At 45.6% G+C, this 26,233-nt stretch overlaps 1 protein-coding gene across 1 annotated transcript in view; it reads right to left on the bottom strand.

Annotated features, from left to right (window-relative positions):
- The window catches only part of SCARB1 (scavenger receptor class B member 1), a 47,422-nt gene that overhangs the window by 17,984 nt on the left and 3,205 nt on the right, over positions 1 to 26,233 (bottom strand). The window contains exons 2-5 of the mRNA XM_083373326.1: positions 12,772 to 12,929; positions 6,546 to 6,687; positions 4,980 to 5,183; positions 597 to 692 (exon numbers count right to left, since the gene is read on the bottom strand). Coding sequence (XP_083229452.1) covers positions 597 to 692; positions 4,980 to 5,183; positions 6,546 to 6,687; positions 12,772 to 12,929 — 600 coding nt within the window. The remainder of the gene's footprint in view (positions 1 to 596; positions 693 to 4,979; positions 5,184 to 6,545; positions 6,688 to 12,771; positions 12,930 to 26,233) is intronic.

Genomic DNA, 26,233 nt, shown 5'->3' with positions numbered 1-26,233 from the left:
CAAGTAGAAAAATAGGCACCACTACGGTGGGAAGGTAACAGCGTTCCGTGCGCCTTTGGCGTCTAGTCATGCCGGCCACATGACCACGGAGACGTCCTTGGACAAGCACTGGCTCTTCGGCTTTGAAACGGAGATGAGCATCGGCCCCTAGAATCGGAGACGACTAGCACGCATGTGCGGGGGAACCTTTACCTTTACCTTTAGGTCGCCAAAGGGGATCACGTGACCCCAGGACATTGCAACGGTCACAAGTACATGCCAGTTGCCAAGCATCTGGATTTTGATCACGTGATCATGGAGATGCTACAATGGTCATAATGTGAAAAAGGGGGTTGCTGCCATAAATACGAGTCGCTTTTGATCACGTGACCACAGGGATGCTGCCACCGCCGTAAGGGTGAAAAACGGTCGTAAGTCACTTTTTTGTTTAGTGCCGTTGTAACTTTGGACAGCCACTAAATGAACTGCTGAAAGTCGAGGACTCCCTGCGAATAGGGCTCTGGAATTCAGTCATGATCGCTTTTCAGCTTTTCTGCCTTTGAGAACAAAAACAAAAGCAAAGCAGCGACTGAAAACATTTCTTCTTTTTTTTTTACCTTTTTCAGTCCGTTCCAATTGTCCACCATGTGGGCTTTGGTAATATCGTCCATGCCTGTAAACACCGTGAAGAGACCCGAGTGCGAATTGTTTAACTGCAATGGAGAAGAAGAACCGGTTGGGTAAATCGCACATTTTGAGCAATAAATTGCATTCCCTGTTGATTCATTTTTAAGAAAAAGGAATACAAGGAAAGCAAAGGCTTCCTTTTGAACATAGCAGGTCAAAGAGCCAGGGCAGAGGGTTTAAATACCTATACAGGTAAGTCCTCAACTTTTTTTAATTTTTATTTTAATTCCATTTATATCCCGCCCTTCTCCGAAGACTCAGGGCGGCTTACAAGCTTAGCAGTAGCCTTCATTCTATATATATTCCTGCTTGTTAGGGCTTTCACACACACCCCCAAGCGGCATTATTACAAAGTCAGCTTAATTGCCCCCAACAATCTGGGTCCTCATTTTACCTACCTGGGAAGGATGGAAGGCTGAGTCAACCTTGAGCCTGGTGGGACTCGAACCTGCACTAATTGCAGGCAGCTGGTGTTACTTAAGGAGGCATTAGCCCACTGCTCCACCGAGGCTCTTACAATGGTTTGTTTAGTGACCCTTCGAAGTTACAACGCCACTGAAAAAACTGACTTAGGACCATTAGGACCAGATGGCTCCTGACCTTCGCTCCTTCCGCCGTGACCTAAAAACTTACTTATTTGAACAAGCCGGCCTGGTCTGATGGGTTTGGGGCATTTTAATATTAATTTTATTGATTTTTACTGTAATTGGGCTACAATATTTCATTCTTTCTTAACTTTTGTACATTGTATTTTTATTGTATTTATCGCCCTGTACACTGCCCTGAGTCCTTCGGGAGAAGGGCGGTATAGAAATTAAATTATTATTATTATTATTATTATTATTATTATTATTATTATTATTATTATTATTATTATTATTATTATTATTATTATTTATTATTATTATTATTATTATTATTATTATTATTATTATTATTATTATTATTATTATTTGCACACTTACCACTGTGGCAGCATCCCCACATGATCAAAATTCATCCTCTTGGCAACTGACTCAGATTTATGACGGTTGCAGTGTCCCCAGGATCACCTGATCCCCTCTTGTGATCTTCTGGCAAAGCAAAATAATGAGGAAGCCGGATTCACTTAACAACTGTTTCCCTAACTTATCAATTGCAGCAGTTCACTTAACAACGGTGGCAAGAAAAGTCCAGTGTCTTCTTAAAAAGCTCCAGTGATGGAGCATCCACAACTTCTGGAGATAAATTGTTTCACTGATTAATTGTTCTGTTAGGATACTTCTCCTTAGTTCCAGGTTGCTTCTCTCCTTGATTTGGTTTCCATCCGTTGCTTCTTCTCCTGCCTTCAGGTGCTTTGGAGAATAGCTTGACTCCCTCTTCTTTGGGGCAGCCCCTGAGATATTGGAAGACTGCTGTCATGTCACCCCTCACCCTTCTCTTCGTTAAACTAAAGGTAAAGGTAAAGGTTCCCCCGCACATGCGTGCTAGTCGTTTCCGACTCTAGGGGCCGGTGCTCATCTCCGTTTCAAAGCCGAAGAGCCAGCACTTGTCCGAGGACATCTCCGTGGTCATGTGGCCGGCATGACTAGACGCCAAAGGCGCACGGAACGCTGTTACCTTCCCACCATAGTGGTCCCTATTTTTCTACTTGCATTTTTACGTGCTTTTGAACTGCTAGGTTGGCAGAAGCTGGGACAAGTAACAGGCGCTCACTCTGCTACGCGGCACTCGGGATTCGACCCGCCAAACTGCCAACCTTCTGATCGACAAGCTCAGCGTCCTAACCCACTGAGCCACCGCGTCCCTTTTCGTTAAACTAGACATACCCAATTCCAACAACCGTTCCTTGTATGTTTTAGCCGCCAATTTCCTGATCGTCTCTGTTGCTCTTCTCTGTACTCTTTCTAGAGCAGGGGTGTCAAACTCAATTTCACTGAGGGCCGCATCAGCATTGAGGTTGCCCTCGGGGGGGGCTGGGTGAGTGTGGCCTGGGTGGGCGTGGCCTACTGGGTGGGCATGGCTAGAGTGCGTATGGCCTACTGGGTGGGCGTGGCCAGCTCTACATCGTTCGCATCAAGGGTGCCTATGGGGGCCTGGGCAGGAGTGGGACAGATCTGAGGGTCTCTGGCAGAAGGAGGGTCTCTGGGCCAGGGCCATGGCAGCGGGGGCCATTCCCTCACTGTTTCCAGGATGGCTTCGCGGGCCGGATCCGGCCCCCGGGCCTTGTGTTTGACAGGTCTGTTCTAGAGTCTCGACATCTTTTTTACATTGTGGTGACCAAAACTGGATGCCGTATTCCAAGGGTGGCCTTACCAAGGCCTTGTAAAGTGGCACTAACACTTCGCGTGAAACCAAACGTTTCTGTTGTGAGAAGTGAAGACAGTTGTAAATTGAGCTTTGCCCCATTTTATGACCTTTCTTGCCACAGTTCTTAAGTGAATCGCTGCAGTTGTGAAGTTAGTAGGACGGCTGCTAAGTAAATCTGGCTTCCCCCATGGACTTTGCTCGTCTGAAGGTCGCAAAAAGTGGTCGCGTGATCCCAAGATAACTGCAACCGTCGTAAATATGAGGGTTTTTTTGCCAAGCACCTGAATTTTGATCACACGACCATCAGGAAAACGGCCCTAGGTCACTTTTTTCAATCAGTTACTAAATGAATTGTTGTAAGCCGTGGACTCCCTACATACATCCTTCAATCTGGTTAAAACAACTGTTAGGAGGAAGTTTGTGATCTTTCCCTCAACTAAATACGACAGCTCTGGTGAAACCTGTGGGAAGTCTCTGTTCTTGGGGATATCTGCCCATTTCAACCCCGAAATATTCAGGTCTGGATGTCCCAAAGGTGCTTTTTCAGGAGACAACTGGACTTTTTTGTTTTTAATAAAATATAACTGCTTCCATCCTGCGACGGTATCTATAATACCATCAAACATCCACATTTGCCTATCCCAGGTGCTTGGAAAGGACTCGATAGGTAGACAAAAATGCCAAATCCAGTCCGAACATCTGGATGACTGTGTGAAGATTAACAACAACAACAACAATAATAATAATAAAGTTGGAAGGCATCTTGAAGGTCGTCTAGTCCGACCCCCAGCTCAGGCAGGAAACCCTATACCATTTCAGACAAACGGTTCTCCAATCTCTTCTTAACAACTTTCAGTGTTGGAGCATTCACAACTTCTGGAGGCAGGTTGTTCCACTGGTTAATTGTTCTCACTGTCAGGAAATTTCTCCTTAGTTCTAGGTTGCTTCTCTCCTTGATTAGCTTCCATCCGTTGCTTCTTGTCCTGCCCTCAGGTGCTCTGGAGAATAGCTTGACTCCTCCTTTGGGGCAGCCCCTGAGATACTGGAAGACTGCTATCATGTCCCCCCTCGTCCTTCTCTTCATTAAACTGGACATACCCAGTTCCATCAACCATTCCTTATACATTTTAGTCTCCAGTCCCCTGATTGTCTTTGTTGTTCTTCTGTGTACTCTTTCTAGAGTCTCGACATCTTTTTTACATCGTGGGGACCAAAGCTGCATGCCGCATTCCAAGTGTGGCCTTACCAAGGCATTGTAAGGTGGTATTATTCTTTGAAGAACTTTTGCTTCTAATCCAAGAGGTTTCTTCAGTTCTGACTGGATGGTGGGGAATGGAAATCGGAGCTAAAGAAGCTTGTTGGATGAGAAGTGAAACGTCTTCAAAGAAAAACCAGAAAGTCCAGTTGCCTCCTAAAAAAAGCCCCTTTGGGACAAACCAGGACCTGGACTGACTGAGAATCTGCATGTTCTGTACCAGCCTGCTACCGGCCCTGCAGAAAAGGCAGGGACAACCCCTTTTACAAGAAGGCAAGAGGCTGGAATTACGCCTGCCAAATTTATTACCACAAAAACAAACAGAACAAGACAAACCAAGAAACAGGAGCTTTAAGAAACATGAACTATCCAAGCGGTTGCCTTCAGCAAACCAGCCCTCCCACACATTCCCCTTATATAGAGTTCAGGGCGTGGCTTCTCTCTGCCTCCTTCCGAGGAGCCCCATTGCCTTCCTCTGTTTACTCCTAATTGACTGCCTCCTGCGTCGGGCGTCCTTGAACAGGGTCAGCTGTGGGTCATCTTCATCCACGCTGTCAGGCTCACACAGCTGGGTCTCCGTGGTGACCAAGTGGGAGGGGCCTGGCTGAGGGCTCTCATCAGCAAGATCTTCAACCCCCTCAGCAAGGTCTTCAACACCCCCCTCCTCCTCTGAGTCCGACCCAACTGCCGAACCCACAGGCTGACCCTGAATCACAACAGTCCACAGACAAATCTGGACGCAGGCCCTAAGCCCAAAGATCTGACTTACGTTGGCTAATAAGCCGAATTTGTCACTGAACGGACCTACAGTGACACCGAGGCCTCTCAAGAACTGAAGGAAAGGTTCCTTGTAGCCCCAAATGATGTCCTCCACCGTTCGGTTCAAGAATGCATTTTGATTGAAGAAGGCTAGGGCACTGCTAAAGGTTAACCTCAGGGGAAACGGCATGTTTTCCAAGATGACCGCTGCTCCCTTGAAGGAAAAAATAAATAAGCAAAGAGAATAAAAGAAGAATCAAAACAAACATAAAGAGTAGCCTTAGAAACTGGTCAGGTAATTAATTAATTGCCTTAATTAATCAGTGGAAGGGCTTACCTCTGGAAGCTGTGGCTGCTTTAGGTTTTCAAGAAGAGATCCGACAGCCACTTGTCTGAAATGGTATAGGGTTTCTTGCTTAAGCAGGGGGCTGGACTAGAAGACCTCCCAGGTCCCTTCCAATCCTATTATTCTAGGTTCTATATGCTTGTTTTTTCATCACCATAAACACACCACAAAGCAGGCCGAGAGCCTTCTCTACGAGTCTCCAGAAAGATCTGTGAATGTCTCTAAGACTTACTGAAATGGTATAAGGGTTTCCTGCCTGAGCAGGGGGCTGGACTAGAAGACCTCCAAGGTCCCTTCCAACTCTGTTATTCTGTAATTCTGTCATATTCTTTAAATGTGGAGATGCCTTTCCTAATTGCTATCCAGTTAGTGTTCCACTCAGGAGGTGATACCCATCTGGTTCTTTTTGGGCCCACACCTTGAGAAGTATGTTTGAGTCACTAAATCACATTTAAACAAAACCATGGCTTAACAGTGTGTGTCAGTTCCTAAGATTCTCACTCATCAACATCTAGTTTTTTGAGAGCTGGGGATTGTCAGGAATGACATAGAAATCCCTTGTACAAGTAATATTTCTCTTTCGAAGAAATAATGAATGGAATGGAATGGAATGGAATAGAATAGAATAGAATAGAATAGAATAGAATAGAATAGAATAGAATAGAATAGAATAGAATAGAATAGAATAGAATAGAATAGAATAGAATAGAATAGAATAGAATAGAATAGAATAGAATAGAAAATATGGAATGGAATGGAATGGAATGGAATGGAATGGAATGGAATGGAATGGAATGGAATGGAATGGAATAGAATAGAATAGAATAGAATAGAATAGAATAGAATAGAATAGAATAGAAAAAATGGAATGGAATGGAATGGAATGGAATGGAATGGAATGGAATGGAATAGAATAGAATAGAATAGAATAGAAAAAATGGAATGGAATGGAATGGAATGGAATGGAATGGAATGGAATGGAATGGAATGGAATGGAATAGAATAGAATAGAATAGAATAGAATAGAATAGAATAGAATAGAATAGAATAGAATAGAATAGAATAGAATAGAAAATATGGAATGGAATGGAATGGAATAGAATAGATCCGGAAGGGACCTTGGAGATCTTCTAGTCCAGCCCCCCACTCAAGCAGGAGAACCTATACCATCTCAGACAAGTGACTGTCCAGTCTCTTCTTAAAAGCCTCCAGTGATGGAAGGACACCTACCAAAACCAAGACATTCGGCATCACGATGTAATCAGATTCTGATCCATTGGAACGGTCCGGTTGGAAGACGAAGTTTCGATACCCCAGAAAGGAGACCGTGTGGTTATTATGAAAAGTGACATTCTTTTTATGCCTGTATTCCCTGCAAGAGACACAGAACACGACAAAATGAATCAGGAGGTGGAATGGCCATTTCTTTTTCATGATTTAACACCACCGCCGCCGCCGCCCATTTAAGCAGAAAAGGCATCCTTGTAAATGGCAGGTAAACCAATCATTTCATTTTTGCTTCCATTTAAATGAGACCTACGGTTGCCCGTGCTTGCATGGACCCCTTGCAATTAAATTAAATTAAACCAAGGGCGCTTCTTGATTTCAAACCATTTTATTTTACAAGGGATCCACGGCTGCTTTCGTCGAGGCTGAGTGGTTTGCAGTTGTTATTCCGTGCAAATTTAACGAATACAACTTCATACGTTCGGATGGATGGAGTGGTGCTAAATTGAAAAGAAGATCCTGACAGTTGATCCAGTCTTGGAACCCTCCCTTGGTCCAAACCAAGAAAGAGCCCAGTCTTGCATCCAAATTTAGCAACTGCAAACAGTCTGCTCTTTAAAAAAAAAGTTGAGGTTTTCACTCGTGAGATGCCAAGCCCTTCCTTTGTTTCTGAAAGCCGATGCAACCATGCACGACTGAGTTGCTTTCCCGCGCCCCACCTACGCAGCGCGATGAAAATTCTTTGCTTCGTGATTCCTCCGGCCAGGTTTTTTTTTTCTCCTTACATTTCATAGCAGCCTTAAAAGACGTTTAATCGGACTTGCGTGGACTTGTTTTTATAAGCGTTCCCATGAGTGGTGGGATTCTTTTTTTTTTTAATAAATTTTTTATTAAATATTTACAGACACATACACACTAAGTACATACATTTCAAATTAAGGGGAAAAAAAGGAAAAGGACAAACAAACATTTAACAAACATGCAAATAAAAAAACTGGGGATTAAAAACCCCTGTGCAGTTATACATAATTACATCCCAGTAAATCTTAAATCTTATTTAACGTTGTCTATTTCGACTATTAAATATTATCATAAAGATTACTATGAAGTGTCATATTTTGTTCTATTTTTTAGCCAATCATACCATCGTTCCCAGTTGGTGTAATACATAGATTCTTGTTTCTGTTTTAACATATAGGTTAGTTTATCCATTTCAGCACAATTCAGAATCTTATTAATTAACATTTGGTCCGTTGGAATATTTATATCCTTCCACTGTTGAGCAAAGGTTATTCTCGCTGCTGTTGTAACATGTACAAAGAGATACCAATCTTGTCTATTAATTAGTTTTGGCTTTATACCAAGTAGGTAAGAGTCTGTAGTGGTGGGATTCAGAAAGGTGCAGGACCGGTTCTCTGTGTGGATGCCGCTTCCGGAGGTCCGTTCTGGGCCTGGGCAACAAAAAAAATTAGCTACCGGTTCTGCCGAACCGGTGCGAACCGGCTGAATCCCCACCACTGGTTCCAAGAGAAGAGAATCTTGGTAGCTCAGGATTGAGCCTTGATGCTGCCTGAGCTTGGTGATTTTCTTGGTGTCAGAGTTAGGCAACATTGTTAGTGCCAGTAGGGAGTGGGGTTTGTAGGGAGGAGGAGGAGGAGGAGGAGGAGGAGGAGGAGGAGGAGGAGGAGGAGGAGGAGGAGGAGGACGGACGACGACGACGACCCTGGGTTCCTTGGTGCTCTCTAAAGTTGGGTAGTTTTCTTGAAGATGTCTCCTTGGCCAACTAGGTCACATCATCCGTGTAAAGAAATGTGAAATTTCTTTCCTGTTTATTTGGAACCAGCTGCCCGTGGAGCTGAGGACTGCCCCCGACCTCCGTTCATTCTGCCGGGGCCTGAAGACCTGGCTCTTCGAGCTCTCTGGCCCAGGCTGAGGATTAATCTTATTTTAACTGGGGTTTTATTTAGACAGGAACACATATAATTTCTTTTAAAATTTGTTTTTAACTTTTGTATCTTGGTTTTTTAATCACCCTGTAAACCGCCCTGAGTCCTTCGGGAAAGGGCGGTATATAAATGTAATAAAATAAATAAATAAATAAATACGGTAAATAAACAGAAGATTTATCCGATCAGTGTGAGTGGCAGTGTGATTTTTGCCTTTGGTCAGTCCTGGATTAAAAAAATAAGTTTTCTACCTGCCCTTTTCTCTGGGGTCAATCCCTGCTTATCTGGCTGCTGGTTTTAGTCTTTCTGTTTGCTTAGTTTTTTTTTAATTGTTTCTTGCTCCTTCCACTGATGATGTGACCTATTTGGCTGATGAAACATCTGCATGCAAATAACAAACTCGGAGAGCACCAAAGACTCATTTTATACTGTGTGAACAAATGCAACCAAAACAAGACAATGAGAGCAAACAAGAAAAATGGATGGCAATCTCTGTCCCAGTTCAGCCTTAGACATTGTTAGAATAGAATAAGAGAGTTGGAAGGGACCTCGGAGGTCATCTAGTCCAACCCCCTGCTCAGGCAGGAAACCCTGCCCTGCCTAGACCATTTCAGACAAGTGGTTTATTTTATTTTATTTTTATTTTTATTCCATTTATATCCCGCCCTTCTCCGAAGAGTCAGGGCGGCTTACAAGCTTAGCAGTAGCCTTCATTCGATGTATATGCCTGCTTGTTAGGGCTTTCACACACACACCCCAAGCGGCATTATTACAAAGTCAGCTTAATTGCCCCCAACAATCTCTGTCCAGTCTCCGCTTAAAAACTTCCAGTGCTGGAGCATTCACAACTTCTGGAGGCAGGTTGTTCCACTGGTTAATTGTTCTTTCCCCTGATGGAAGAAATTGCTTCAAAAAATGACTTGGCCATTGAACACAAGACTTTAATCCCTTGGCCTGGCAATAAATTCGGCTCATTATGATAATTTTCCAAGTTTGTGCTTTGTACGGAGTACAAAAACTGTGACTCAGATTTCTTACACCCCGGAGTTTAGTAATCTCTCCCAAGTGGGGAGGCTAACAGTCCCGCACTTTGCTCCACTAAGGAGCTGCTGAGGCAAGGCAGGCAGAAGTTCCACCGGATGCATCCATCGGGCCTTCCAAATGGGCCAAAATGCAATTGTACCCAGCTGTGTTGTGTAAGAGTGATGGAGCTGGCCTCTGCTGTGTGATGGGAAGACAATCCTCTGTGCAGGAGCAACTGCTACACTTTTACAAGCATTTGCCCCCAAAGTGGGATTGGATGGTTTATAAATTCATAACCACTCTTCTCCTTCTTCTCCTTCTCCTCTTCCTTCTTTTTCTCCTTCTCTTTCTTCTTCTCCTCCCCCTCTTTCCTCTACTTCTTATTCTCCTTCTCCTCCTCCTTCCTCTCCTTCTTCTTCCTCTCCTCCTCTTCCTCCTCCCCCTCCCCCTCCTCCCTCTCCTTATTATCCTCCTTCCTCTTCCTCTCCTTTTTCTTCCTCTCCTTCTCCTCCTCCTCCTCCTTCTTCCTCCTCTCTTCCTTCTCCTCTTCCTCCTTCAGTCATTCCTATTTGATGCTGTTGTAATGTGTCTTTGATGTTGTCTTGTCTTCTTCTGGGTTGGCCTTGTGTTCTTTGACCTTTTCCTCTTTTGGGATGTGCCTATTATTATTATTATTATTATTATTATTATTATTATTATTATTAATAATAATAATAATAATAATAATAATAATAATAATCAACCTTTATTGTCAAAGTACAACAATGTGTACATTGAGATTAGCTGAGCATCCCCCCGTGCTCTCTCCCCCCAACACACAGGGACAACAAACCCTCCATCCTACCACACCATGTGAACCAGCTACACCACACACACCGGCCTCCCAAGTCAATTCTGCATAAATTCAGAGATTATATCCCATTCAAAAGCCTAACAGCCCACGGATAAAAGCTGTTCTTCAGCCTGTTGGTGCGGCTGGCTATACTCCTATATCTCCTACCGGATGGTAGGAGAGTAAAGAGATACCGTCCAGGGTGTGAGTCATCCCGGAGAATTTTCCTCACTCTTCCAAGGCAACGAGCCCTGGCGAGGTCATCCAGCGGTGTCAGGGAACAGCCCACAATGTCTTGTGCTGTGCTCACCACCCTCTGTAATACTTTCCTGTCCGCGGCTGTCAGACCAGCGCACCAAACCACAATACCCTACGAGAGGACGCTCTCTATAGTAGACCGGTAAAAGAGGCATAGGATCCCACGGCATTCTCTCCAGGTGAGCAAGCTCTTCTTCACTTGCTGCCTTCGGTCTTTGCGTCTAGCTTAAGGTTGTTTCTATCCCAATTCTTTTTCCGATGATCTCATTTTTTGGATTGCATCCACTCCACCTCTGCCTTTCCCCCCCCCCCCACCCCAGAGCTGGCAGTGAGGTGGGTAACTTTGACAGGCTGACTTCCAAGTGCCCCCAACTCTAGATCTAACTGGCATTTGATCTAACTGGCTGCATTCAGCCTGCAGACATTTGCATCCTGGCTTTAAACAACAGATGAAAAAAAAAATGGGCGTGATCTTGACACATATTTCATACCACGGCGAGCCAAGCTCTTCTGAAAACAAGACTTATAAACACCCTGCGGAAACTCTAAGCAGGTCACAGAATTAAACACCACACAAAAGACAGTACAATAACAACAACAATGGGAACCCATAACACATAATAATGATACGGCTCTTCCTTTACCGGCTTAATTGTCTTCAGGAAAAGCTACCTTTTAATTTACATTAGAATTTAACCACCTATGGAAAAGGTATTTGGGCGCGCAACCATCCCTAAATGCTTTGCAAATAATTTGATTACCATTCAGTTCTGGGAAATCTTCCTCCTTGGGCTGAATTTGATTACCCCGGTTGATTTGACCTTGTCTGCCTCAATTAATCTGATTTTGCCTGAGATCAAAATTATAGTCTGGTTATCTACACGTGATCCATGATAAAGGCAGGATTACAGCTGGCAATGACGTGTGCTGTTTCCCTGGGTTACTCAAATGGCTAACGCTACCAAGAATTGATTCCAAACTGTCTTTCCTGATGAGATATCAACCAAGGTAATAAACACCTCGAGAATTCAATTTGTGCAGCATGAAGAACTGCAGCTAATTTCCTTCCTTCCTTCCTTCCTCCCATTTCATTGCCCTCTCTCCTTCCCCCCCCTCTCTCTCTCCTTTTCTTTTCCTTCCTTCCTTCCCATTGCCCTTCCTCCCTTCCTGTCTTAGGAAAACAAAAACTCTTGGAGTCAGTAGTAGTCCAAAAGGAATTTTTACTAGGACATGTTTGGTTGTGGAAATACAAGACGGGTCCTGGTATTGTTTTACAGATTGAAACTTTATCAAGAGTTCCCAGTTCAACCGCCCTTCCCTCAACCCCATTTGGTCAGCCCCCCCCATCATTTACTTCGTGTCATCCCTTTCGTGGGAAAAAGGGAACTTCGGATCTTTACGGTTATTGTCTTCTTCCTTTACAGATTCAAATGGAGACACAGGACAGATGCCTCCTTCCCTAACCCTCCCCTTTGTTCCCCCAGTTCAAAAGGTTTCCCTTGGTCTTTGAAATAACCTAAGGCAGGCTGAATCCACATGCGCTCCTCCTTCCTCGGGAGATGGCAGAATCCGGGGGGGGGGGGAATAATGTTTTAAACATACATTTATGAATGTGATATAAATGGATTCTGACACTTCCTTTTTTTCTTTTTTTCCCTTCCTTCCTTCCTTCCTTCCTTTCTTCCTTCCTTCCTTCCTTCCCTCTCCTATTCCCCTTTCTTCCATTGATCTCCTTCATCCCTTCCATTTCATTGCCCTCCCTCCTTCCTGACTCTCTCTTTTCCTTCCTTCCTTCCCTCCCTCTCCATTTCCTTCATGCTTCTCTTTCTTTTCCTTCCTTCTTCCCTTCCCTCCCTCCTTCTCCTATTCCTTTCCTCCCAACCTCCCTTTCTCCATTTCTTTCCTTCCTGTCTCTTTCTTTCCCTCCCTCCCTCCATTTCCTCCCTTCCTTCCTGTCTTTCTTTTCCTTTCTTCTTACCTTCCTTCCTTCCTTCCTTCCCTTCCCTTTCCTATCGGCTCCTTCTCCTCGGCTTGCCCTCCTGCCCCAAATATGCGACCGAGATTCAACGGGTTGTCAAAGCCGAGGCAGAAGCCGGAGTCCTGCCAAGGGCCAGCCCCTGCGGGTTGACAGGACGCCGTCTCTGAGCCAAGCGAAGGACGCAATGCACACCTGTAGACGTATGGCCCCCGCTGGTTCACGACTGGCTTGGCGCCTAGAAGGACGTCCTTGGAATTCTTCACCTCGAAGAAGTAGAAAGAAATGAAGAAGGGCAGAGGCAGATCTTTCCAAAGGGAGTACATGGCGTTGGTGGGATCAATTTGGGTATTCTGCAACGGTAAGAACACAGGTGTCAGGATTGGCAGCTGACCTTTGTCAAGGGATTTCAGAGCAAACCGATGGGCCAACCCAAGTTTACACAAGGCATTAATCCATTCCTTTTCATGGGATAAACAGGCTTATCTCTTGCGTTTGTCTCCTTTCTTCATCACTCACCTGCTCTGTGGTTAATATTTGGACTGTAGGTAGTCCTCCACCTTACAACCACAATTTGAGCCACAGTCCCCATTGCTTCTTTTCTTCTTTTCCATCTCTTTTTTTTCCTTCCTTCCTTCCTTCCTTCCTTCCTTCCTTCCTTCCTTCCTTCCCTCCCTCCCTCCCTCCCTCCCTCCCTCTCCTTCCTTCCTTTCTTTCTTTCTTTCTTTCTTTCTTTCTTTCTTTTCTTTCTCTTTCTTTCTTTTTCTTTCTTTCTTTCTTTCTTTCTTTCTTTCTTTCTTTCTTTCTTTCTTTCCTTCCTTCCTTCCTTCCTTCCTTCCTTCCTTCCTTCCTTCCTTCTTTCCTTCCTTCCTTCCCACAAGGCAATTGTTAAGTGAGACATGCCCTTTTTTGCCACAGTTAAGCAAATCACTGCAGTTCTTAAGGGAATCACGCAGTCATTAAGTGAATCCAGCTCCCCCCCTCCCCCCCAAATTGACTTTATTTGTCGGAAGCCAGCTGGGAAAGTCACAAATGACAATCACATGACCCCGGGATGCCACAACCACTGTAACTACATACAACCTTTTGACCATCTAAGCTTGGGGATGTTCATAATGGTCATAAGTGTGAGGACCTGCTATAAGTCACTTTTTTTTCCAGGGCCATTGTAAGTTTGAACAGTTGCCAAAGAAACTGTTGTAAGTTGAGGACTACACTTTATTTACATTTTTTAAAAAAGCCAACACTTGTGGTGGTGGGGGAAAAGAATTAATATCCAAAGATGTCCCATGTTACCGGGTTATCACCCATGGCCTCCATTTCTGTACAAATTTTGGATCCCTTTTTTGGTTGTTGTTTTGCTTCTAGCTGCTAAATTATTGTGATTTACCCAGCCCAGAGGGAATTGTAAATTATCTGTTTTAATTATTAGTTATGGCTTCTAATACCGGAGGCATCCCCATTTCTGCAGCTCACACACCATTTTCAAAGCCCGCCCCGGGCTTTGTTTTTGTTTTGAACACAACTTAAGGGGGTGGGGAGGGGGGAGGGTGCCATTTACCGGATTCACACACCCAGGTGAAAGAGCCAATTAAGGGCACATTCAAAATGATTCACTTCAGCTCGCAGTGCGTCGCCAAAACCTACCAAACCACACAGAGGCTTACTGGTGCCGTGTTAGAATGCATGCAAATAAATCTTGGAAGCGGTTTGAAAATTCCACAGTTCTCGGGTTTTTTTGGAAAACCCAAAAGCATCTTGGGAATTCTAGACCAGAGTTCTCCAACCTTTCGGGCACCAGGGACCGGTTCCGTGGAGAGAGATTTTTTCCCACGGACCTGAGCGTGCGTGGTTTTGTGTGCTGCCTGCATCCCGCAGATGGGGCTTTGCTTGTTTGTGCGGACCGGTTGCTGGCGTGTTGTGGCCCAGTACCGGTCCACGGACTGGGGGTTGGAGACCCCTGTTCTAGACCACGTTCTTCCAACTGTGTTTTGTGAGATCCTTTCGGGCAAGAACGCGACAGGTTCCTTGGATTTCCCCCCATCCCCACCCCCAAGGAGATGAAAAAAGAGAAACTTCAGCTGAGTCCAATCTATTTCACATCATCTCTGGATCAAGGATTCCACAAATTGGTTTGGACAGGATCCACAATCTGGAAAAATTTGGAAAAAAAAAACCCCAGTATCCTTGACTTTCCAGTCATTAAGCGAGACAGAGCTTTCTTTTACGACTTCTCCTGCCACGGTTGCTACGTGAATCACTGCAGTTGTGAAGTTAGTCCCACGGCCGTTAAGCAAATCCGCCTCCCCAACTTTGCTTATCAGAAGGGCGCAAAAGGGGATCGCCGGACCCCCCGGGACACTGCAAACGTCATAAATACGAGTCAGTTGTCTAGCGTCCGAATGTCAATCCCCTGACCACCGGGATGCTGCAACGGTCGTTAAGTGTGAAAAACAGTCACCAGCCGCTTTCCTCAGTGCCGTGGTCATTTTGAACGGTCGCAAGTTAGAAGCTCTATCTGCACTGATGTGTATATATTTATCTCAAATAAATGAGTCCTTCGGGAGAAGGGCGGTATATAAATAAAATAATTATTATTATTATTATTAATTATTATTATTATTATTATTATTATTATTATTATTATTATTATTATTATTATTATTATTATTATTATCTCGGCTAAAAGACACTGTTTGTGTGGATAAAGCACAGCGAGACAACTTCTTTACACACCACAACATGTTTACCTTTGCTGAACAACCTCGCCATTTCCCTGAAATCCGCCACTGGTGACACAATGGTCTGAACTGTCCGCAAAGCAGAGTTTGTCCCCAAACACGATGCTAAAATAGGCAGGGCTGGCTTGTGGTTTAACGCACGCTACACACACGGACTTTGGAAGTTAGCTGCCTCTGCAAAACATTTATTTATTTATTTATTTATTTATTGATGGGATTTATATCCCGCCCTATCTCCCGAAGGACTCAGGGCGGCTAACAGCAAAAACATATAATAAGTACAGAAATCAAGATAAAAATAAAATTGAGAACATCTGTGCAGTAAATTAAAATTAGAGAATTTAAAAATAAATTAAAAATTCTAAATATAAATTAATTAGAATGCCTGTCAGTCCAGGTCAGCCTGGTGGAACAGGAGTGTTTTGAGGCCGCGGCGAAAGGATTGGAGGTTTGGGCCATCCGAAGCTCCGGGGGGAGCTGATTCCATAGGGCTGGCGCTCCCACAGAGAAGGCCCTCCCCCTGGGGGTCGCCAGCCGACATTGTCTAGCCGACGGTACCCTGAGGAGGCCTTCTCTGTGTGAGCATACTGGACGATGGGAATTTGTTCCCGGCAGCAGATGGTCCTCCAAGTATCCCGGGCCTAAGCCATGTAGGGCTTTAAAGGTAAGTACCAGCACCTTAAATCTCACCCGGAGGGCAACTGGTAGCCAATGCAGCTCACGCAGGAGGGGTGTAATATGGGAGTATCGGGGTGCTCCCATCACAACCCGTGCAGCTGCATTCTGCACCAGCTGAAGCCTCCGGGTGGTCTTCAAGGGCAGCCCCATGTAGAGAGCATTACAGTAATCAATACGGGAGGTAACGAGTGCCGGACTCCCTTATTTATCGATTGGGGGGGGTCATGAAAACATCACAACCATAGCATAAAGCGAGCGCAGGCAGTCCTCGGTTTAGAACCGTTCATTGAGTGACCGTTCAAAGTTACTGCGGCGCTGAAAAAAAAGGGACGGACGACCGTTTCCCCCACTTACTGACCGTTACGCCATCCCCGTAGTCACGGGATCAGATTTTGGATGCTTTTGGATGCTGTATTTACAACAGCCGCAGTGTGTGTCCCTCCCCCCCCTCCCCCGGGGTCCTGTGATCCTCTTTTGCAAGGAAGGTCGTAAAGTGGGGCCAAAAGTCCCTCAGCAACTGTCTCGCTTAACAACAAAAATTGTTGGGCTCCACTCTGGCCGTAAGATGAGGACTACCTGCCCGAGCAAATGCAGGTAGTCCTTGACTAATGACCATCACTGAACCTGTGATTTAGTGGAAAGCGTGGGAAAGCAACTCGACTTTGTTTGCCAGCAGCAGTTAGGACAAAAGCTTAACCAGCCTATGCACAAACACGTTACTCTCCCTTAATAATTAGCGCCTCCAAGAATCCTTGCCCTGCCCATTGCCAATCAACTTTGAGTGGAGTGGACATTTGCTCCACCCATATTAAGATTGCTGGAACTTTGTGTGCAGAACCTCTGGATTATCCAACACCAGAGTCTACCTCTGTGAAGATCTGACCTGGAAAGTCAACACAACCCAGGTGGCCAGAAAGGCCCAACAGAGGCTTCACTTTTTTTTTTTTTTTATAATTACATTTATATCCCGCCCTTCTCCGAAGACTTAGGGCAGCTTACAAGCTTAGCAGTAGCCTTCATTCCATGTATATGCCTGCTTAGTAGGGCTTTCACACACACCCCAAGCGGCATTATTACAAAGTCAGCTTAATTGCCCCCAACAATCTGGGTCCTCATTTTACCTACCTTGGAAGGATGGAAGGCTGAGTCAACCTTGAGCCTGGTGGGATGCGAACCTGCACTAATTGCAGGCAGCTGGTTTTACTTAAGGAGGCATTAGCCCACTGCTCCACCAAGGCTCCACAAGACTTTCTTAGGGTCTTGTGGAAGAACAGGGTAGAACAACAGCTAATGACCCTCTTTTACCAGTCTACTATAGAGAGCGTCCTCTCATATGGTATTGTGGTTTGGTATGCTGGTCTGACAGCCGCGGATAGGAAAGTATTACAGAGGGTGGTGAGCACAGCACAAGACATTGTGGGCTGTTCCCTGACACCGCTGGATGACCTCGCCAGGGCTCGTTGCCTTGGAAGAGTGAGGAAGATTCTCAGGGATGACTCATACCCTGGACGGTATCTCTTTACTCTCCTACCATCCGGTAGGAGATATAGGAGTATAGCCAGCTGTACCAACAGGCTGAAAAACAGCTTTTATCCGTGGGCTGTTAGGCTTTTGAATGGGACATAATCTTATGCAGAATTGACTTGGGAGGCCGGTGTGTGGTGTAGTTGGTTCACATAGTGTGGTGGGATGGAGGGTTTGTTGTCACTGTGTGTTGGGGGGGGAAAGAGCACGGGGGGGGGAGGCTCAGCTAATCTCAATGTACACATGTTGTACTTTGACAATAAAAAGGTTTATTATTATTTTATTATCTACCAGTAACCGTCCCTTTGCATCAAGCAAGTTGCTAGTGAGTCATTGTGCTCCCAAATGTCCACCTCCTAAGACTACAGGTAGTTCTCCACTTACAACATAGAGTAACCATTCAAAAATGACAACACTGGAAAAAAGGTGTTCACACTTAGCGACCGCTGCGTTCCCCTTGGTCACATGATCAAAATGCAGAGGCTTGGCATGTGGCTCCTATTTTATGATGGCCGCAGCATCATCCTGGGGGTCATCTGATCCCCTTTTGCGACGTTTTGACCGGGTTACCAGCTTAACAACGGCAGGCGATTCACTTTACAACAAGGGGGAAACGTGTTTAACAACTGTTTCATTTGGCAAGCTAAATTTGGGGCTCAGCTGTGCTGGTAACTCAAGGGCGTCCTGTATTGTCCTAAATTGTCAGCCTGACCAGGGAACCCAAACAGGAAGCAGAAGAACCAGAAGAACTAATTCTACTTTATTGAAAAGCTACGTTACCAGAATCTCACAAGTCTGAAGGCACAATTCCACCGCTCTCTCTTTTACAGCCTGAGAATCTAGGGAGAGTTTGCCCAGTCCATTATCCATCTGTTGGCTAAGCTGCCTCTTATCTGTTTGATTCCTAGGCGGCATCTTTTGGTCTTCTCTCCCACGTCTTTCCCACATATGCCCTTACATAAAAAGGAATTGAGACTGGCTTGCAGCCAAAATAGACTCTCAGAGAGTGGCTGTTCTAATTATTTTGCATCGAGAAATTTAAAACTATAAAACATCTTGATTAGGGGACAGGGGGCTTAAGCATACAATGAATGGTTGCTGGAATTGGGTATGTCTAGTCCAGGGGTCGGCAACCTCGGCTCTTTTATGACTCGTGGACTTCAACTCCCAGAATTCCTGAGCCAGCTATGCTGGCTCAGGAATTCTGGGAGTTGAAGTCCACGAGTCATAAAAGAGCCGAGGTTGCCGACCCCTGGTCTAGTCTAACGAAGAGAAGGACCGGGGGAGACATGATAGCAGTCTTCCAATAACTCAGGGGCTGCCTCTCTCTCCCCCCTCTTCTCTCTCTCCCTTTCTGTCCCTCTCTCTCTCTCCCCCCTCTTCTCTCTCTCCCTCTCTCTGTCCCTCTCTCTCTTTCTCCCTCTCCCTCTCTCCCCCCTCTTCTCTCTCTCTCTCTCTCTTTCTCTCTCTCCCCCCTCTTCTCTCTCTCCCTCTCTCTCCCTCTCCCTCTCTCCCCCTCTTCTCTCTGTCCCTCTCTCTCTCCCCCCCTCTTCCTCTCTCTCCCTCTCTCTGTCCCTCTCTCTCTGTCCCTCTCTCTCTTTCTCCCTTTCCCTCTCTCCCCCCCTCTTCTCTCTCTCTCTCTCTCTCTTTCTCTCTCTCCCCCCTCTTCTCTCTCTCCCTCTCTCTCCCTCTCCCTCTCTCCCCCCCTCTTCTCTCTGTCCCTCTCTCTCTCCCCCCTCTTCCTCTCTCTCCCTCTCTGTCCCTCTCTCTCTGTCCCTCTCTCTCTTTCTCCCTCTCCCTCTCTCCCCCCCTCTTCTCTCTCTCTCTCTCTCTCTCTCTCCCCCCTCTTCTCTCTCTCCCTCTCTCTCCCTCTCCCTCTCTCTCCCCCCTCTTCTCTCTCTCCCTCTCTGTCCCTCTCTCTCTTTCTGTCCCTCTCTCTTTCTCTCTGTCCCTCTCTCTCTCTTTCTCCCTCTCCCTCTCTCCCCCCTCTTCTCTGTCCCCCTCTCTCTCCCCCCCTCTCCCTCTCTCTCCCTCTCTCTGTCCCTCTCTCTCTTTCTCTGTCCCTCTCTCTCTCTTTCTCCCTCTCCCTCTCTCCCCCCCTCTTCTCTCTGTCCCTCTCTCTCTCTCCCTCTCTCCCCCATTCTTCTCTCTCCCTCTCTCTGTCCCTCTCTCTCTTTCTCTCTCTCTTTCTCCCTCTCCCTCTCTCCCCCCCTCTTCTCTCTGTCCCTCTCTCTCTCTCCCTCTTCCTCTCTCTCTCCCCCCTCTTCTCTCTCTCTCTCTCTCTCTCTCTGCCAGAGAGGCGTGCAAATTGCAGGATGGCACACCAGCCGGGTTTAACCCTCTACTTTAGATTCAATCTCTAACCGGATCTCTTCCGACAATTCCCAACCACTTCACCAATAGCAGTCTTCCAATAACTCAGGGGCTGCCACAAAGGAGAGGGGGGTCAATCTATTTTTCCAAAGACCCTGAAGGGAGGACAAGAAACAACGGATGGAAACTAATCAAGGAGAGAAGCAACCTGGAATTAACAAGAAACTTCCTAACAGTGAGGACAATTAACCAGTGGAACAGCTTGCCTCCAGAAGTGGTGAATGCTCCAACACTGGAAGTTTTTAAGAAGAGATTGGACAACCAGTTGTGTGAAACGGTACAGGGTTTCCTGCCTGAGCAGGGGGTTGGACTAGAAGACCTCCAAGGTCCATTCCAACTCTGTTATTCCGTTATTCTTGGATTATCTTTTCCGGGACAGTTGAAACTAAGGAGCTAGTCCTCTTGGGTTAATCCTAATTAGCAGTTTAACACATGCTATTTATAATCTCATTTGCTACCACAAAGGCAAGAGATCCCTTAGATGTAGCAATCAAACCAAATATGCATTATATGTTTTCCCATAAGTAAGGCAAGCCATCCATTTGTAAACCACTCAAGATCGGCCTTTGATCTTTAAAAGATAGGAAACAAAACAAGAATGTTCGGGATTGTACTAGAGTAGTCAAGGGCAAAATTGAATCAGCGAGCACCTAGAGGCAAACAAAGTCATTACTAAAAGCCAACATGGGTTTGTCAAAAAGAGATCATGCCAGACAAATCTTATTGCATTCTTTGACCAAGTGACAAAACTAGTGGACCAGAGGAAGGCTGTGGATATAATTTACTTGGTCTTCAGTACGGCATTTGATAAAGTAGATCACAACCTACTACTTGATAAGATAGAAAAATGTGGGTTAGACAGAATCACCACCAGATGGATTCGTAGCTGGCTGACCGGCCATACTCAGCGTGTGGTCCTGAATGGAACCACATCTACATGGAGGGAAGTGTGTAGTGGGGTGCCCCAGGGCTCTGTTCTGGGCCCAGTGCTCTTCAACATCTTCGTCAATGATTTGGATGAGGGGATAGATGGGGAACTCATCAAATTTGCAGACGACACCAAGCTGGCAGGAATAGCCAATACTCCAGAAGACAGGCTTAAGATACAGAAGGATCTGGACAGACTTGAACACTGGGCACTATCTAACAAAATGAAATTCAATTGTGAAAAAAGTAAGGTTCTACATTTAGGCAAGAAAAACCAAATGTACAGGTATAGTATAGGGGGCACCTTGCTCATTAGTAGTAACTGTGAGAGGGATATCAGAGTCCTAGTGGACAATCACTTACTGTAAATATGAGCCAGCAGTGTGCTGCAGCTGCAAAAAAAAGCCAACCTAGTGCTAGGCTGCATTAACAGAGAGATAGAATCAAGATCACGTGAAGTGTTAATACCACTTTACAATGCCTTGGTAAGGCCACACTTGGAATACTGCATCCAGTTTTGGTCACCACAATATAAAAAAGATGTCGAGACTCTAGAAAGGGTACAGAGAAGAGCAACCAAGATGATTAGGGGACTGGAGACTAAAACATATAAGGAACGGCTGCTGGAATTGGGTATGTCTCATTTAATGAAGAGAAGGACGAGGGGGGACATGATAGCAGTCTTCCAATATCTCAAGGGTTGCCACAAAGAGGAGGGACTCAAGCTATCCTCAAAAGCACCTGAAGGCAGGACAAAAAGCAAAGGATGGAAACTAGTCAAGGAGAGAAGCAACCTAGAACTAAGGAGGAATTTCCTGACAATTAGAACAACTAACCAGTGGAACAACCTGCCTCCAGAAGCTGTGAATGCTCCAACGCTGGAAGTTTTAAAGAAGAAACTAGACAGCCATTTGTCCGAAATGTTATAGGGTTTCCTGCCTCAGCAGGGGGTTGGACTAGATGACCTCCAAGGTCCCTTCCAACTTTATTATTATTATTAAAATCAGGTGGTTTTCCTGTACAGGCAGTTCTTGACTTAACAGCAGTTCACTTAAGTGACTGTGCGAGGTTACAATGGCCCTGAAAAATGTGACTTATGACCATTTTTCACCCTCAATGACCGCTGCAGCCTCCCCCTGGTCACATGATCCAAAATTGTGAAGCTTGGCAACTAGATCACATTTACGACAGCTGTAGTCCCCTGGGGTCCTGTGATCTCCTTTTGCGACCTTCTCACAAGCCGAGTCAATGGAGCAACCAGGCTCACTTAACAACCGTGTTACTGATTTAAGAACGGCAGTGGTTCACTTAGCAAACGTGGCTTGTCAAATGGGGCAAAACCAGGGCTATTTTTCTCATAGAAGGCTCAGAACGGAGTTCCGGCACCTTTTTTGGATGGAACCTTGTAGGGTAGGCAAGGCGGGTTGTATGACGTGTGTGAGTTCCGGCACCTTTTTCTTTTACAAAAAAAGCACTGGGCAAATCTGAGCAAACTGTCTCCCTGGGCAACAGAAAATTTTGGCCCGGCTGCATTTAATCTCTGAATAGTCATCGCCAAGCAGGGGCATTCAGGAGCTCAGCCAGGATCTCGAAAGGACCGGTCAGTTTGGAAGGGGAAAAAAAACAAAACAAAACAAAACTCAACACAATCTGAGAGCACAAACTGGCTCTCCGGGGGTTAACTCCATCCTGGTTCAGCAAACTGACCAAATTGCTTAGCTGGATCCAGCAGAGCTAACTAAGCTTAACCTGATGAGACAAGCGGACCTGAACAATGCAGGAAGCGAAAAGAGGCTGTTGGTTTGCAGTTAAGTACGCTGTGCAAACAGAGGCAAGTGGAAAAGAAAGGAAAAAAAAAAAGAAAACAACCCACGATCGACAATCCAATCTCATAATATATTCTTAAAGCTATTCCTGTCCTTGTAATTTTTTTTTTTTTGCCCAAATATGTCCACCCACTTGGAGTGCCAGCTTAAGGAACCATGGAAGACTGCTGGCTTTGTTTCCTACTGCAAGTTATTTAAGGCTGATTTTTGAATACCCCTCTGTGTATGTCTGTGTATGTGTGTGTGTGTGTGTGTGTGTGTGTCCCTCTCTCTCTCTCTGTCCCTCTCTCCCCCCCCTCTCCCTCTCTCCCTCTCTTTCTCTCTCTCTCCCTCTCTCCCCCCTCTTCTCTCTCTCCCTCTCTCCCCCTCCTCTTTCTCTGTCCCTCTCCCTCTTTCTGTCCCTCTCCCTCTTTCTCCCTCTCCCTCTCTCCCCCCCTTCTCTGTCTCTCTCCCCCTCTTCTCTCTCTCTCCCCCCTCTTCTCTCTCTCCCTCTCTGTCCCCCTCTCTCTTTCTGTCCCTCTCTTTTTCTCCCTCTCCCTCTCTCCCCCCTCTCTCTCTGTCCCTCTCTCTCTCCCCCCTCTTCTCTCTCTCTCCCCCTCTTCTCTCTCTCCCTCTCTGTCCCCCTCTCTCTTTCTGTCCCTCTCTCTTTCTCTGTCCCTCTCTTCCCCCTCTTCTCTCTGTCCCCCCTCTCTCTCCCCCCTCTCCCTCTCTCTCCCTCTCTGTCCCTCTCTTTCTCTCTCTCCCTCTCTCTCTCCCTCTCTCTCTCCCCCCTCTTCTCTCCCTCTCTCTCTCTCCCTCTCTCCCCCTCTTCTCTCTCTCCCTCTCTGTCCCTCTCTCTTTCTGTCCCTCTCTCTCTTTCTCTCTCTCTCTTTCTCCCTCTCCCTCCCCCCTCTTCTCTCTGTCCCCACTCTGTCCCCCCTCTTCTTTCTGTCCCCCTCTCTCCCCCCTCCCTCTCTCTGTCCCTCTCTTTCTCTCTGTCCCTCTCTCTTTCTCCCTCTCCCTCTCTCCCCCCTCTTCTCTGTCCCTCTCCCTCTCTCTGTCCCTCTCTCTCCCCCCTCTTCTCTCTCCCTCTCTGTCCCTCTTTCTCTCTGTCCCTCTCTCTCTCTCCCTCTTCCTCTCTCTCTCCCCCCTCTTCTCTCTCTCTCTCTCTCTCTCTCTGCCAGAGAGGCGTGCAAATTGCAGGATGGCACACCAGCCGGGTTTAACCCCCTACTTTAGATTCAATCTCTAACCGGATCTCTTCCGACAATTCCCAACCACTTCACCAATTCGTTTCCTTTTCGCTTCCAAGGTAGACTTCAAACTGGCTCATTTCAAGCAAGACATGAAACTCGAAATTCAGGCATTGTAGGTCAGGCAAGTTCCCTTTCAAGCCTCTTTCGAAAATCCATGCATAATATTTTATCTTTCCTCTGCTCCTTTTTATTAGGGTTGGAGAGGTTCACTTATTCTGGAGCTAAACCACACGCAGGCAAAGTACAAATTGTAACAGGAGAGTCCTTGCCCCCAAACCAGATTTATGGCACCAGGGAAAAAGCGACTCATTCTGAGACATTAAACATTGCCATCCTGCTCCAGTATTTCCTGAGCCATGAAATTAAAATTATTCAGTCCTCTTTCCAGCGTAGGGTTTCTGCTTTGGGGATACAGCTAAATACCTCAGTTCTGACATTATCACTCATTGAACCATCTTTCTTTCCTCAATTGGATGCTTTCTTGAGTTGCAAATCAACTATCTGAGCAAAGATCAGAAAGGACATCTGTAATACACCCAGCTGGGTTGGCCTAGATTTGAGATCAGAAAATTATAATCATTTAGCCTTGCAAGAAAATGAGCACCAGCGTGTTGGCTGCAGAACACAGAGTTCCTGAAAAATGACCACAGCAGTTGCGTCAAATGAAAAGGGCTCTTAAGTTCTGGATTCACAAGACCATCCTCTATTTTGAAAGAAGAAGAAAAAAAACTTGCAGGGGATTGGGGTGACTCTTAATTTTGAGGGCCCTGCCAACTATTTAGGGGTACTTTAAATAGTCTCAAATCACAGCCATGGTTCTCTCCAGTGGGAGAACAATTTAAGCAACTTAGGAGTTGCTTTGCACCAAGTTTCAGCTGCAAGACCCTTGCAGAAGTAGGAGTCTTTAAAAAAAATAATCTTGCAATTGATTTTGGGGTTAGCTGAAAGCCTGGAAGAGCTGGTAAAATAAAGTCTGCAGGAAAACTGATAAAGTGATTGTTTTCTCCCCCTCTTTCTTTGCAAATTCAGTTTTGGCAAGCTCACTCCACTTTTGTTCCCCCCCCTCTCTGGCTGCCTGTTTGCTTGGCCCAACTCCTTCTAAATTTTATCATGTTGGTTCAGTGTTGACAATCTGGATCTTGTGTTGCTCACAGTGCTTCAAACTCTCCTTTGAAAATAAGGATCTGACTCCCAATCCTTTCATCTGGAAAAAAAAATTGGGTTAAAGGGGATGGCTGGCAAACTGGAGCCCACCCATTACTGGGAAGGAAAAAAAAATCTGATTCTGCCCCCCACCCAAGTATCTGGAATTGCCCCATTGCCAAAGAGAGGATTGCAGAATTAATTATTTTGTGGAGGGAAAACTTTTTCACCTAGAGAACTGATCCCATCCAGATAATGCCCCAGAACTCAGCCAAAGGAGGCGGAAGAATTGAGTCCCCAGTGAAGAGGAACATGGGGATGACCATGAGAAAAGAAAACCAACCATTGTTAGATAAAACACCAGCTTAGGAAGGACAGGTCAGGAAGAAACTCAAGACTAACCACCTTGATCTTCTTTGGTATGAGAGCGAGCAGAGAGAAACCCTGGCCACCTTTCACGATTCGGCGACTGTGACTTGCAACAAGAGTTCCAGGTAATCTTTTGGGGATTTTTCCATGAGCTGGCTTTCCTCAAAGGGGTGATATCTGTAAAGGCTGCTGTAACCCCTGAGGTCAACCTCCTTCTGCCTGTTGTGCATATGTGTTCTTTTCAATCAAAAGAACATCCACATATGATAAGCACCGGACAAAGTCTGTGCAGTCTAGCTTTGTTGACGAGAATGACAAAGACCTTGACTTGTTCTTTAAAAACTCAGGCTCCAAAGTTAAAAAAATAACTTTTTCCAAATGCAAGGAGAAAAAGCTCTCAAAATGCCTGCAGACGGACGGAAGGAAAAGGCTTGATTTATTGTGAACGTTTCTTCAAAAATGTGTTTTGAACATTGGCAAATTATTCAATCACCCCTGGTAGCATAAACCTGAAGGGCTGCAGGTGTTAAGAATCACATACTAGCCAAGACAGGAAAAGAAAGTCAAAGAAGGAGGGTGGGGTTTGAAGGGTTTTAATTAAAACTGTCTTTTGGTCCTGATTGTGAATTGCCAACTGGGATGCTTCAGGTTTTGGAAATTTAAGAGGAAGGCTGCATTGCCTGGAAACGAGGCTTAATAAATATTAAAGCACGAGAGACTCGTGCTTGTCCACCTGCTTTGCTCTATTCAGTCTTTTGTATGCCGCAGACTAAATCTGTTGCACGTTAAATCCTTCTGTAACCTACAATATCCAACACAGACAACACACACACACACACAC

Source organism: Vipera ursinii (assembly GCF_947247035.1).
Source record: "Vipera ursinii genome assembly, chromosome: 14".
Classification (NCBI taxonomy): Eukaryota; Metazoa; Chordata; class Lepidosauria; order Squamata; family Viperidae; genus Vipera; species Vipera ursinii.
The sequence above is the reverse complement of the archived record's forward strand: the minus strand, read 5'-3'. Positions and strand labels throughout refer to the sequence as shown.